General features: G+C 45.7%; 1 protein-coding gene across 3 annotated transcripts; it reads left to right on the forward strand.

The window, feature by feature from the left end:
- The first annotated feature begins 1,743 nt into the window (after nt 1–1,743).
- On the forward strand, nt 1,744–12,116 carry bub1 (BUB1 mitotic checkpoint serine/threonine kinase). 3 transcript variants are annotated; one of them, XM_053686043.1, is made up of 25 exons: nt 1,746–1,967; nt 2,244–2,303; nt 2,687–2,828; nt 3,121–3,317; nt 3,670–3,713; nt 3,983–4,059; nt 4,169–4,212; nt 4,334–4,506; nt 4,595–4,701; nt 4,883–5,172; nt 5,573–5,619; nt 5,730–5,846; nt 6,212–6,328; nt 6,491–6,551; nt 6,920–6,998; nt 7,292–7,466; nt 7,615–7,666; nt 7,937–9,189; nt 9,382–9,522; nt 9,931–10,031; nt 10,276–10,437; nt 10,735–10,892; nt 11,150–11,327; nt 11,449–11,555; nt 11,756–12,116. In XM_053686043.1, exons 1-25 carry the CDS (start codon nt 1,945–1,947, stop codon nt 11,949–11,951), a joined length of 4,101 nt encoding a protein of 1,366 aa, XP_053542018.1. In that variant the 5' UTR covers nt 1,746–1,944; the 3' UTR covers nt 11,952–12,116. The 3 variants fall into 3 exon arrangements, with proteins under 3 accessions (XP_053542019.1, XP_053542018.1, XP_053542020.1); XM_053686045.1 differs by having other exon boundaries at nt 1,965–1,983; XM_053686044.1 differs by lacking the exon at nt 5,730–5,846 and having other exon boundaries at nt 1,744–1,967.
- Nucleotides 12,117–12,360: the final 244 nt, after the last annotated feature.

A 12,360-nucleotide genomic window follows, 5' to 3' on the forward strand; every position in this document is an offset into this window, starting at 1 on the left:
TATTATTATTATTATTATTATTATTATTATTATTATTATATAGATGTGTTTGGTACTTTCAGACGAACCGCTGAATTTTCCAGAAGCCGACACGTGCTTTATTGACCATTCATGCTGACGAGGGCGCTGTTGCTAAGCAACTGGATGTCTGGCTAATAACTGAGGCTAACGATTTAGTTAGCTAGCAGGTCAGTGTAGGAGTTTTATACAGATAATGAGGGAGGAAATGAGACCAAACTGTCAGAAACATTAACATTTCACTCGGATGTGTCGGTAAATTACTGATTAAACACTCCATCTGAGTCAAATTGATAAGTAGGTAGATGCTATCGTTGCTAGCTGCTAAACGGTTGTGAAGCTCTTGTGTGGCGCCACGTTTGCTAGGGTTTATGGGATATGTAGTGTTTTTTTTTTTTTTTTAGTTTTAGTGTGTACGGGACATTTGAACCCTTTTAGGCCAAAAAAAAAAAAAAAAAGATTCTGTGCTTTTTCTTATACTTTAACCATCGACAAATAAGCCAGTTTTTTTTTTTTGTACGAAATACTGTGCTTAATGTTTTTGTGTGTCCACTGGACTATTAAGTCTATTATTTTGATTTTATTTATTTATTTATTTATTTATTTATTACACACCTTTATAGACCGACTTCATTCAAGCTGAATTTTTCACTGAAACTCCATGCATTTCGGGTTTAGAGACCGATTTATTTCAGCTTTAATTCGCTATATCAGAATTCCAGAGGGTCAGATTTACAAGTTTACTGTCTCTTTGAACAAGTCTATCCATAAAATTCCAGAAATTGATGTAATGAGCTTTGGAGGCTTCTGATTGGCTAATTGTAATTTGGAGTTAATTGGGAGTGCAACGTGCAGACCCTCCAGGAATCTGTAATTTTGTGATCATAGAAATGAAAGCAAAATTAAGCAAACTCCATGATATTCGGAGAGCTGCAATTTTTCAAAATTACCGCAGATTTTCCTCAGATTTGGGCCGCGACGCGTCGTGTGACGTCATCACAACGTGCATTCAGCCGAAACCCTCTTCGAACACGATTACAGCTAAAAGGTCTAAACCAACTAAACAGCTAAAACCAACAAACATCACTGTGAAAGAGCATACAGAACAATTTCGTGCGATAGCGATTTCACCAATTGCCCTTGGTACTATGGGAACATCTAATCAACCCAGCCAAGTCCTCAGGACAAAAAAAAAACTGTGGACATCCATATGTCTGTGTCCTCCTCCTCCTCATTATTAATATAACAAAATTATTATTATTATTACAATTTACTATTGTTACATTATTTATGGTGATTTTTTATCATCATAATATGATTATAAAGATGCAGGTTTTTGTCTTTTTCAGAGTCATTTTGCCATTTTTTAATTTATCAACTGCCTCAGTCCTGGATCTTCATCTTCATCCTCATCCTCAGACCACAGCCATACAATTTCAGACAGATGTCAGTCTTCCTCTAATGCTGTTTACACCAAATCAAAACATGTAATTGCATATTTTATGCCATGTCAAAAAAACAATGCATTTGTTGTAAAAGTACAGTGTTTACAATGTACATAAACTCTGCTAAAATCTATATCTAAACGGACATCAGTTAAGCAATAGACACTAACTTAAAAAAAAACCCTCAGCCGTCTGTGTGACGTCACCCCGTTAGTTCAGGAAGTGCTCAGAAGAACCTCGCAATCTTATTGGCTGAGTTGAACCCAGGCGGCCAATGATTGGTCCGAGCGGGCGGTTTTAAAAATGTTTCGTTAGTTCTGAGGTAAAGATAAAAAAACAAAAACAACACAGAAGAGAATGAGGATGTTAGCGGCGATTAGCGACGTGTGCTAGCAATAAAACAATAAAAAGATAAGCGTTTAGAATAAAATAAGCGTGTTTTAGAGGGGTTTGTTGGGACGGAACGAGAACTCAAAGCAGAATGGATATCCACTTTTATCTGCAGTACGTAAGCTGTTCGGTGTGTATGCTAGCTAGCATGCTAGTTTATGCTAGTCAGTGTAATGTGTAATGTAAAGATGATAGACATGTTGGATCTGTTTAGTAGTTTTTACACTGGACTTAAGAAGCTACACGTATAATGGAGGTTTAGGCCACCAAGTTAGCATCATGTTAGCTGTGTGTTTGACATGGTGGTGAGTGTTAATGCAATATAAAGGTATTAAACAGCTCCCAGGTGATTTTGTTTAAAGACTTTTAACATTGAATGTTATTTCCCAGAGGGTTCGAGTCGAGTATCAGGAGCTATGCTGGAGAAGATCCTCTGGACCCTTGGGATAAGTGAGTAACACACACACACACACACACACTCACACTCACTCACTCACTCACTCACTCTCTCTCTCTCTCTCTCTCTCTCTCTCTCTCTCTCTCTCTCTCTCTGTCTCTCTCGCTCTGTCTGTAGGGAGCACTGTCCAGTGGAGCCCTAACACACTGTTTATAATAAAAAGTAAAACAGGATGAGGAATAGGTAGTGCTGTGTGTGTGTGTGTGTGTGTGTGAGAGAGAGAGAGAGAGAGAGAGAGCGCGAGCGAGCGCGCTCAGGTGTGTGTATGCAAAAGAGCGGTGGAAAGGTGGATCTCAGCATGGGTTTAAGTTCCGGTTTTAAACACCTTTCCTCCTCGGGAATAAACGCTGCTCCTGTTGTTGTTTTTGTTGTTCAGGTTTGTGGATTTTTTAGACACCAGACTTCCTCCTGAGGAGAAGCGGAACATGTCTGTGGTGATGGAGCGCCTGGTGCAGACCTTCCTGCAGGACAAACGCTACCATGACGACCTCCGATTCGTCAACCACTGCATCAGATGTGTGAGTCTGCATTGCTGAAAATGTCCTTTTAACACCCTTTCCTTTATTTATCAGAAATACGGGGACTTGGAATAAAAGTTTGTTTCCTATAAATAAAAGCACTGCAACCCAAAACACATGGCATGTTTTGATTCACTGTAGTGAGTCGATTCAGAGTCGAATCGCTTTCTCAGTAGAGTTCACTCTGAAACTCGAGTGTGATCTGGCTTGAATAAAGAACTGCACGAAGGAGGAGAACACACCAGGGTGAAAAGCACTGATATGTGTGTGTGTGTGTGTGTGTGTGTTACAGGCCAGTTACCACCCAGACCCAGTGAAAGTGTTGAGTCACGTGCACAGTCGTGGTGTGGGGATGCGGACGGCCGCTCTGTACATCAGCTGGGCTCAGCAGTGTGAGAAGAGGAACCTGAACACGCAGGCAGAACAGGTCTACCAGAGAGCGTTGGAGAACCAAGCAGAACCTCTCGACACTCTGCAGCACCACCACAGGTCACTACAGAACCACTGCAGCACCTCTTTGTTCCATCATCTTCTGTATCATTGTCTCAGAACATTCACTGTTTTGTTCACTGCGACAACACAAAACCCTCTACCTGTAGGTCGTGTCTCTACCTGTAGGTCGTGTCTCTACCTGTAGGTCGTGTCTCTACCTGTAGGTCGTGTCTCTACCTGTAGATCATCTCTATACATCACTGCTGAGCAAGCACATGGGACATCCAGATAGTTAAATCAGCTCCTGGCCTTAGTGTGCGGACCTGTACACCTGGCTTGTTCGTTAAATCATTTATGTATTAATTAATTAATTAAGAGTGGTGATGACTGCTGTGGTGTTTGGTTGCAGGTTATTCCAGAGCAGAACAGGACGGTCTCAGACGACTCCCCCAGGTAGGAAATGTGTGACCTGCATGTCGGCAACACAACTGATTGGGTCATAGTGTATTCCTTACATTTACATTTATTCACTTAGCAGACGCTTTTATCCAAAGCGACTTACAATTGACGTGTATTGATGCGTGATGTGTTTAGTCTGTGAGATGATAAAAGTTTTGTTTATATTTAATTTGTTTGTAGATACAGTCAGCTTATGCAGTAATATAATGTGTGTGTGTGTGTGTGTGTGTGTGTGTGTGTGTGTGTGTGTGTGGCCCATGCAGTGAGTACTCCTCTGCAGGATTCTCAGCTGGTTAATCAGCAGTTGCGTCAGAGAGATGGCGTACAGCCGCAGTGTAAGGTACGAGCAGCACTGTACTGTTATTATTGATTGGGAGGTGGTATGGGCTGCCAATACTTTGTGTAACACAGAAACTGAATGATATAACTATATGAATGTAATTTTCCAGGATGTGGGGAACTTGCAGTTTCCTGCAGACAGAACCATCCGCATGTAAGAACATTCTCTCACACACAATCCATTAATTCATCATTTTATTTCGAATTGAATGAATAACTCTACTGGAGTTGGATATTTACACTGAGTTAAAACCCTGTTCTGTACCGTGTGCCAGAATATCCCGCTCGGAGAACAACCCTCGGACTAACAGCAGCAGTGTGACGGAGTGTGTGTCCATGTACTGTAAGGACGAGCTGGTGTGTGAGGGATCAGAGCTGAGCTTCGAGGAGCTGAGAGCACGAAGATACTTCACCAAAGTCAGACAGCAGGAAGTGCAGAGACAGCAGGGTAAGGCGCACACGCACACACGCGCGCGCACACACACACACCCCTACCTACCTACCTTTCCATACATAATCTCTGTGTGTGTGTGCAGAGGAGGTGAGGAGGAGATATGAGGAGGAGGAAGAGGAGGTGGTGAGAATGAAGAAGCTGTTGGAGGAGCTGAACAACAAACTGACTGATGAGCCACACCTGCAGCAGGTACACACACGCCTGCAGCAGGTACACACACGCCTGCAGCAGGTACACACACGCCTGCAGCAGGTACACACACGCCTGCAGCAGGTACAACTATGTGAGCTAACACACAAGATGAGGTTCAGTGTTCATCTCTGCTTGTGTGTGTGTGTGTGTGTGTGTGTGTGTGTGTGTGTGTGTGTAGGTTACTTCAGGGCCACACCCTATCCAGAGTACAGAGGACACCCCTAATCCCACCGACCAATCAGAACCCCTCTGCGCCCCGTGTGTGTCTGAGCCGTCCCTCACACACCACACAGACACATCTATCGCTCAGAGAATGCAACACACACTCACACTCGCCACACACACGCGCAGACCCAGCCTCACACACCTGCTGGAGCCCAGAGCCCAGAGTGTGTGTGTGAACCGAGAGGAACCGCTCGCCGGGGCAGAGCATACAGGTCACACCCAACAACCGGACACACTCCGGCGGTGAGAGATGGACACATGCGCACGCACGCACAGTTACGAGTTGTCCCAAAACACTACCAAGTGTCCATGTAAACAGTGCACTAGTGAGCTCATTACATACTGGGTTGTATCCCAAATCACATGTCGTTGTGGTTAATTAGCTTAATCACACATTGAGAAGAACTTAACTGAAATAATGAAAATGGTAAAACCACTTGTGTCATAATTATTGGCACCCCTGCATTTAGCAGCGTATTGGCACCGAGTATGTCCTACTAATGTGAGTTTCCTGGTGGTGTCCCTAATCATCAATCCCCTATATTCCCCTAGACTAGCACTTCCTCAGGAGTGTACAGTGATTAGAACACAGTAAGGGCAGGACTGATGCTCAGTATCTGTATTCTTTTCTTTATCCTGTTAGTGATGCACTGGTTCCTGAGGAAGCTGAAGGGGACGCCAACACGGAGGGTGAGTCAACGACACACACCTCTTTCTCTCTCACTCTGTTTATGGAGAACACGGAGATCTTTGTAGACCCCCTCACTCTCTCTCTCTCTCTCTCTCTCTCTCTCTCACAGTGTTTCACGGAGGATTTAATCACTCCCATGTAACCCCCAACACATCTCTGGGTCTAATCTCAGTGACTCCTTCACGTGCACTTCCCTCCCCCACTGTCAACACCAGAGAAGCCTTGGGTAAGCGGACTCCACCTTCACACCCTCCACACCTTCACACACTCCACCTAGCATCACATGCTCTCTGAGTAAAGCCCAGGGATAAAAGTTAATCTGCACTCCACCAGCAGGGGGCAGTGAAGTGAAGGAAAACATAGCTATGTTGGAGTAATGTGTATTGAAGCACTGTACCCGTGGTGAAGGATCATTAAATTGTGATGATGATGATGATGATGATGATGCAGACAGAGTGCCTGGTGACGATGTACAGTGTTGGAGGAGCTCACTGAGAGTCGGGTGACAGGTTAACACTGATTAACACTGTGTGTGTGTGTGTGTGTGTGTGTGTGCGTGCGCGCGCGCGTGTGCTCCCTCTCGTTGTGTAGACCTGATCGGGAACATGTTCCAGGGACCGACTCTGCTCCAGGACTCACTGTTCAACACCACACACATCAACACTGCTGCTGAGGACGACAGCTTCGAAAGGAACTGCAGAGTCACTGGTGGGTGACTGTGTGTGTGGGGGGGTGTCTTTAATGGAGACTTGGATTTTACACAATTTTTAAAAATAAACAACCTACAAATTCTGTAATATTTAATTTGCTGTACTAATTAGTTTTATTGTGTGTGTGTGTGTGTGTGTGTGTGTGTGTGTGTGAGAGAAGGTTTTGCACCATCCTCAGCAGCATTCAGGATTTATCAGGATGAAAACAACGAGGGCAGAAGGTAAATATGAAGACAAGAAAGAGGGGAAAAGGAAGGCAGGGTAAAGAAAGGAATAGAGATGAGAAGAAAAGGAGAGGAACACAAAAGTAATGATCCAAAGAAAGAAAGAAAGAAAGAAAGAAAGAAAGAAGTGGGGGAAATAGAAAAGGAATCAAAGGAAAAAGGAGAAATGAACAAAAAGAGAAGATGCAAAAAAAAATCAACAGATGATTGAGAGAAAAAGAAAGCAAAAATGACAATCTTAAGTGACAAAGGGTGTGTGTGTCAACCTGGTAACCATGACAACTGGTCCCTATGGCTACATTAAAGCTGATGTATGTATGAATCATAATAATATTGTTAATGTAAAAATGTTTTGTGTGTGTCAGTGTGGATCCGCAGGTGGTGATGAAGCCCAAACCTGCAGCCCTTCGTGCCCTGACCGAGATCCCTGTCTCTAAAGCTAATGTGAGTGTTCCGGCACTGTTCTAATACACATTCACACACTTCCCCTAACGACTTGGGAGTATGTTTCAGCTATAATTAGAGGTGTGTGTGTGTGAGCGAGAGAGAGAGAGAGAGAGAGAGAGAGAGAGAGAGATCTGAAACATACTGGACCTCGGCTGTGAGAACGCTGAAGACTTCCGTTTCCTCCACTAGGGGGTGTAACTCGATGGTAAAGGGCTTAGAAGACAGCTGAGTTTGTAAGGAGAGCAAGTGTGTGTGTCTGGATGTTTGACATGTCTCTTCCCCCCCTACAGGTCACTCCCCTGGGGGTGGAGTCACTTACTGATGACAGCACAATGTGGGGTCCTGGACACGCCCCCATGGCCTCCTTCCGCAATCAGACGCAAGACTTCGCTCTGTCTGCCCACTTAGCGTCCACACCGCTCCACCCCATTACACCGTACTCCAGGGACACACAGCATAGTCAAGGTGTATATATGTGTGTGTGTGTGTGTGTGTGTGTGTGTGTGTGTGTATATTTTATATAATATACACACACTGTTACATATAATAAGTGTTTTTGTATCAGTAAAAATACTGTTGTTTATAAAAAGGTGTGTGTGTGTGTTTGTTTTAGAGGAAAGTGGATCAGAGGAGAACCCCTACCTGCGCCAGCCTGCTAAACTCAGGTACTGCTGCTAAAAAGCTTAGTGTTCTGACTTTATTCAGTACTTTTATTTAGATTATTAATCGATTAGAGTCGCACAGAAACAGCTAGCCAATCGACTGGGCTAGCTATGCTTCGTCACCTAGCAACGTTCGCTATGTTGAAAATGAAATGCATTTCTATGGTGATATAATTAAAGTAAAAAAAAAAAGGTGGAGACAATTAATGAACACGCCCACAGCTACGTACACACACATCGAGCTGCTAGCTGAACCCTTTTTCACCCTTCCAGTCCAATTTTGGAGCAGAGTCCCCCTGAAGAGAAGCAGTGTGGAGGTGCAGAGTGCACTCTGGGAGCTCAGGGAACCATCATGGGCGAAGGTGTAAGCCTGCAGGGACACGCCCACTCTCTGACGCAGCACAATCAGACCGACACCTCAATCAGCAAGCAGGCGCTAGCGTTAGCACCGCTCTGTGTGTTAGCGCCGCTCGCCTTCCCAGATCAGAGCATCACAGCTGGCGAGGAGCTCAGAACCAGAAGTAAACCCAGCTGGAGCGTCTACCAGAGTCCAAAGGTGGAGACCCAAGACCGTCGAGTTAGCTCGGTCCGAGATTTTAACTCCTCTAGCCTGAGAGAACGCGAACCGGACCGGGCCAACTCAAAGGAAGAGCTAACCTCAACTAGCCTTCAGCGTAGCTCCGACATCCTGCATGAGCCAGACCAGGTCATCTCCAGCAGCCCAACCTCGCAGAGACTGGAGATCAAGAACCCGGTTAGAGATCTTATACCAGACCCGCTCTGCTCCTACCAAGAGTTCAGCTCCAGCAGACCCCGCCTATTTGGAGAACTCCAACCCGAGAAGCTGAACTCCTCCAGCAGCCTGAACATCTTCAAGGAGATTAAACAAGATCGGGTGGACTCGACCCGCTCACAGCTATCGGATCTGGAAGAAGCTGATGTTCTCCTCCAGGAGAGGTCCTTCAACATGCATAAATCTGTAAGTCTGCTTTCGGAGAACACCCGGCTCCACCAGCGGAAATCCTTCATGGTTCCACCAAGCCCGCTGTCGAGGTCGAGCCAGGACGTTCCCATGAGTCTGGAACCGGCTCCGGGGTTGGGCTGGCTTCGGGTGGAGAGTCCGGTCTGGCGTGCCGAACCCGACCTGGAACCAGCCTGGAACGTCCACTCTGACCAGCACTCGTCCTCGGTTCTGGAACGCTCCGGAATTCTGTTCAGCAGACGCAATTCTGAGAAAAAGCTCTTCCAGAGTTTAAGCACTGCAGAGAAGTCGGTCTGTCTGAGTCCGAGTAGAGGCTCAGACCCAGTCCAGGATGTTCCCATGAGTCCGGCTGCAGAACCAGGACTGAACTGGATCTACTCAGGGAGTCCCGTACCGACGGAGGTGGATCTGGACGTGATGATGATGCCGCAGCAGAACAGTAAACAGTGTACAGTGCAGAACGTGCCGGAAATCTCCCAAAAACTGAACTGCAATGATGTTCCCATGAGTCCCACACAGACATCTGCTCCGCCCACATCCTCAGGTACCTCCTCCAAATGATGAATAATTAATTAATTAGCATGAAATATTACCATGTTGTGTTTTTATGCATATTTATTTATGCATATTTCATTAGTTACTACATTTTAAGTGCTGAGAAACGTATAAACTCTACTCCCTTTTGTGTGCGTGCATGCACGCGCATGTGTGTGTGTGTGTGTGTGTGTGTGTGTAGTGTTGATCTCTGACCCGTGGGATGATGACTTGATTGCGTCTCTCCTCGCTGGTCTGCGCACTCCTCTGACCTCATACCCCAACCTGAGCACCTGGTCATGTGGTATTCCTGCCATTACCCCCAAACTCACCGTGCAGATGGGTGAGAACATCACTCTCTCTCTCTCACGCTCTCACACACACACTCTCACCTTACTGCCTCTGCTGCATATAAATATCATATAATCACTCTGTTGGAATTTACAGCACTGTAACTGACGAGCTCTGTGTCTCGTTAAAACTTTCCGCCAACATCGTGATTGTTGTCATGAACTGCATATATTCGAGGTCCAGAAAATCCATAGGATTGGTTCTGATCTAGAATAGTGCATGTGGAGGATGTGGTTTGAGACACAGCGCGAGTGTGTTTAGTCCATTATGGACACGTGTCACTTGATGCGATACAAACCACCTCAGGATTCGTGTGGCAGCCATCTTGTGTCCAGCTGCAGGTAAAATCCAGGTTTAACAGTGTTTAAATGGGAGGTGTGTGTGTGTGTGTGTGTTCCAGGTGATGAGTGTTTGCGTGTGGACTGTGTCGTGGGTCAGGGAGCGTTCGCTACCGTCTATCAGGCCACCGAACTCAACTCCTCACACAAACTCATCCTGAAGGTAAATACATGTATTAAAGCATATAAAGTGTGTGTATCTCAGCATGCAGCAGAGGCTGATCACATGACTACTAGAGGAAATGGAAGGTCATGTGACTCACTGGCCTGTTCATGTTTTGTAATTTAATCGTAACAGAACTGTTGGACTCACACAGGTGTGTTTACCTGTAGCAGGTGTGTTCAGAGAATATTTAACACAGTCCCCATGTTCCTGTTCAGTGATGTGTCCCATGTTACCTGCGCAGGTACAGAAGCCCTCGAACCCGTGGGAGTTCTATGTTAACGCTCAGCTGGATGCGCGCGTGGAGCCGAGAGCTCGTCACCTGTACACCCAGCTGCACACCGCTCACCTGTTCACCAACGGCAGCGTGCTCCTCGGAGAGCTGCACAACTGCGGCACGCTGCTGGTGAGGAAACGCCTCACGCTGTTAATCACATCCTCTCCACTGGAGTGACTGATGCAGCACCTCGTGTTACCGTGTTTGTTCTGAATCGAAATCTCAGTGCTTTATAATCTACAATTAACTCTAAATCTGTGAGAATTCCAACAAACTCCAATTTTATTATTCCACCTTAAACATGTAGAGCTTTAAATCTGAACTTTAAACTGTTATAGAGTGTGTTCCTGATGTTCTCCAGAGCTTACTTGTGTGTGTGTGTGTGTGTGTGTGTGTGTGTGTGTGTGTGTGTGTGTGTGTGTGTAGAACGTGGTAAACCTGTATAAGAGCCGCAGTGAGAAGGTGATTCCTCAACCTCTGGTGCTGTATTTCACCGTGTGTATTCTGGACATGGTGGAGCGACTGCACGCCGCACGCATCATCCACGCTGACATCAAACCCGACAACTTCCTGCTGGGAAAGAGGTGTGTGTGTGTGTGTGTGTGTGTGTGTGTGTATTTATTCTAACATGCAGAGGGAGAGGGAACTCGGTGTTCCTGCACAGTCTGGTGCAGTGTTGAGTCGTGTATGTTCAGAGTGGGTGGAGTTTACACTGAGGGGTGTTCTCCAGCACTGAGCTACACACTATGAAAGCAGGAAGAAATAATTCTCGTGTGTTAGTGTTGTATCCTGATTGTGTGTGTGTGTGTGTGTGTGTGTGTGTGTGTGTGTGTGTGTGTAGGTTCCTGGAGAACAAGAACCTCAGTGAGGAGAGCCTGGAGCATGGTTTGGTTCTGATTGATTTTGGTCAAAGTATAGATATGACTCTGTTCCCTGATGGAGCTCAGTTCACGGCCCACTGCATGACCTCTGGCTTCCAGTGCACTGAGATGCTCAGCGGCCGACCCTGGACTTATCAGGTACTGTGCCACACCTGACTCCACACCTCACTCCACACCGACATGAGATGAGCGTTTACACCACTCTGTGTGTGTGTGTGTGTGTGTGTGTGTGTGTGTGTGTGTGTGTGGCCCCCTGCAGACGGATTACTTCGGCGTGGCCGGCACCGTGTACTGCATGCTGTTTGGCTCGTACATGCAGGTGAGGAACGATGGAGGAGTGTGGAAGACCAACGGAGTGTTTAAAAGGTCAGTGTGGAGTTCTGTGTTCTCGTAGTACACAGGTGCGGTTCTACTAATGTACAGCAACATTAGCATAATACAGAGCTCCTAGAACTTTAACAATAAAGGTTATAAAATCTTCAAAACATGGTTCTAGTCTGCACTGATCTAGAACCATATCAAGTACACTCTCTCTCTCTCTCTCTCTCTCTCTCTCTCTCTCTCAGGAACCCTCACAGTGATCTGTGGCAGGAGTTTTTCCACGTGTTATTAAACATTCCTGATTGCGTGTCCTTGCCGTCTTTGCGTGTTCTACGTGAGCGTCTGAGCGCCGCCCTGCTGGACAACTACAGCACCAAACTGCTCGGCCTGAAGAACCGCCTCATCGTGCACCTCCTCGAGTCCAGAACCTCCCGCAGATAGGGTTCTCCTTCTCTGGACATGGGTTAATCATTAATGTGGAGTTTCTCTCCAGCAGACAGTCTTTTACTGAACGTCTTTGTGCTGTTCCTCTCTTGAACACAAGATGGTGCAGTTGAGACGTATAAAATCCTCCTGCATTCTGATTTAATAAAGATAGAAACAGAATTGGGTTTTCTAATCTTTTTTTTTAAATTATTATTTCAAAGCTGCTTCAGAAGTGTCAGTGCTTTAATGAGATCAGATGCGGAGCTTCAAACTATATTTTTTCCCTCTGTATAACCTGAAATTGTTGGGTTTTTTTTTTTTCTTTCCTTTTTTCTTCCTCATTCTCTCACTCTGTAACATCTCAGACAGGGTTCTGGTCTGCTCTGGTTCTAGGGGTTTCGTTCAGATGCTCCTGATTAAAAGG

The sequence above is a fragment of the Ictalurus punctatus genome, chromosome 2, assembly GCF_001660625.3.
Source record: "Ictalurus punctatus breed USDA103 chromosome 2, Coco_2.0, whole genome shotgun sequence".
In the NCBI taxonomy this organism is placed as follows: Eukaryota; Metazoa; Chordata; class Actinopteri; order Siluriformes; family Ictaluridae; genus Ictalurus; species Ictalurus punctatus.

Excerpts from the sequence above, each read along its gene's own strand:
- bub1 (XM_053686043.1), top strand. The coding sequence starts at position 1,945 with ATGGATATCCACTTTTATCTGCA. Across the intron at positions 3,318-3,669 it reads ACTCTGCAGCACCACCACAG|GTTATTCCAGAGCAGAACAG; the intron begins GTCACTACAGAA and ends GTTTGGTTGCAG. Across the intron at positions 7,667-7,936 it reads CGCCAGCCTGCTAAACTCAG|TCCAATTTTGGAGCAGAGTC; the intron begins GTACTGCTGCTA and ends TCACCCTTCCAG.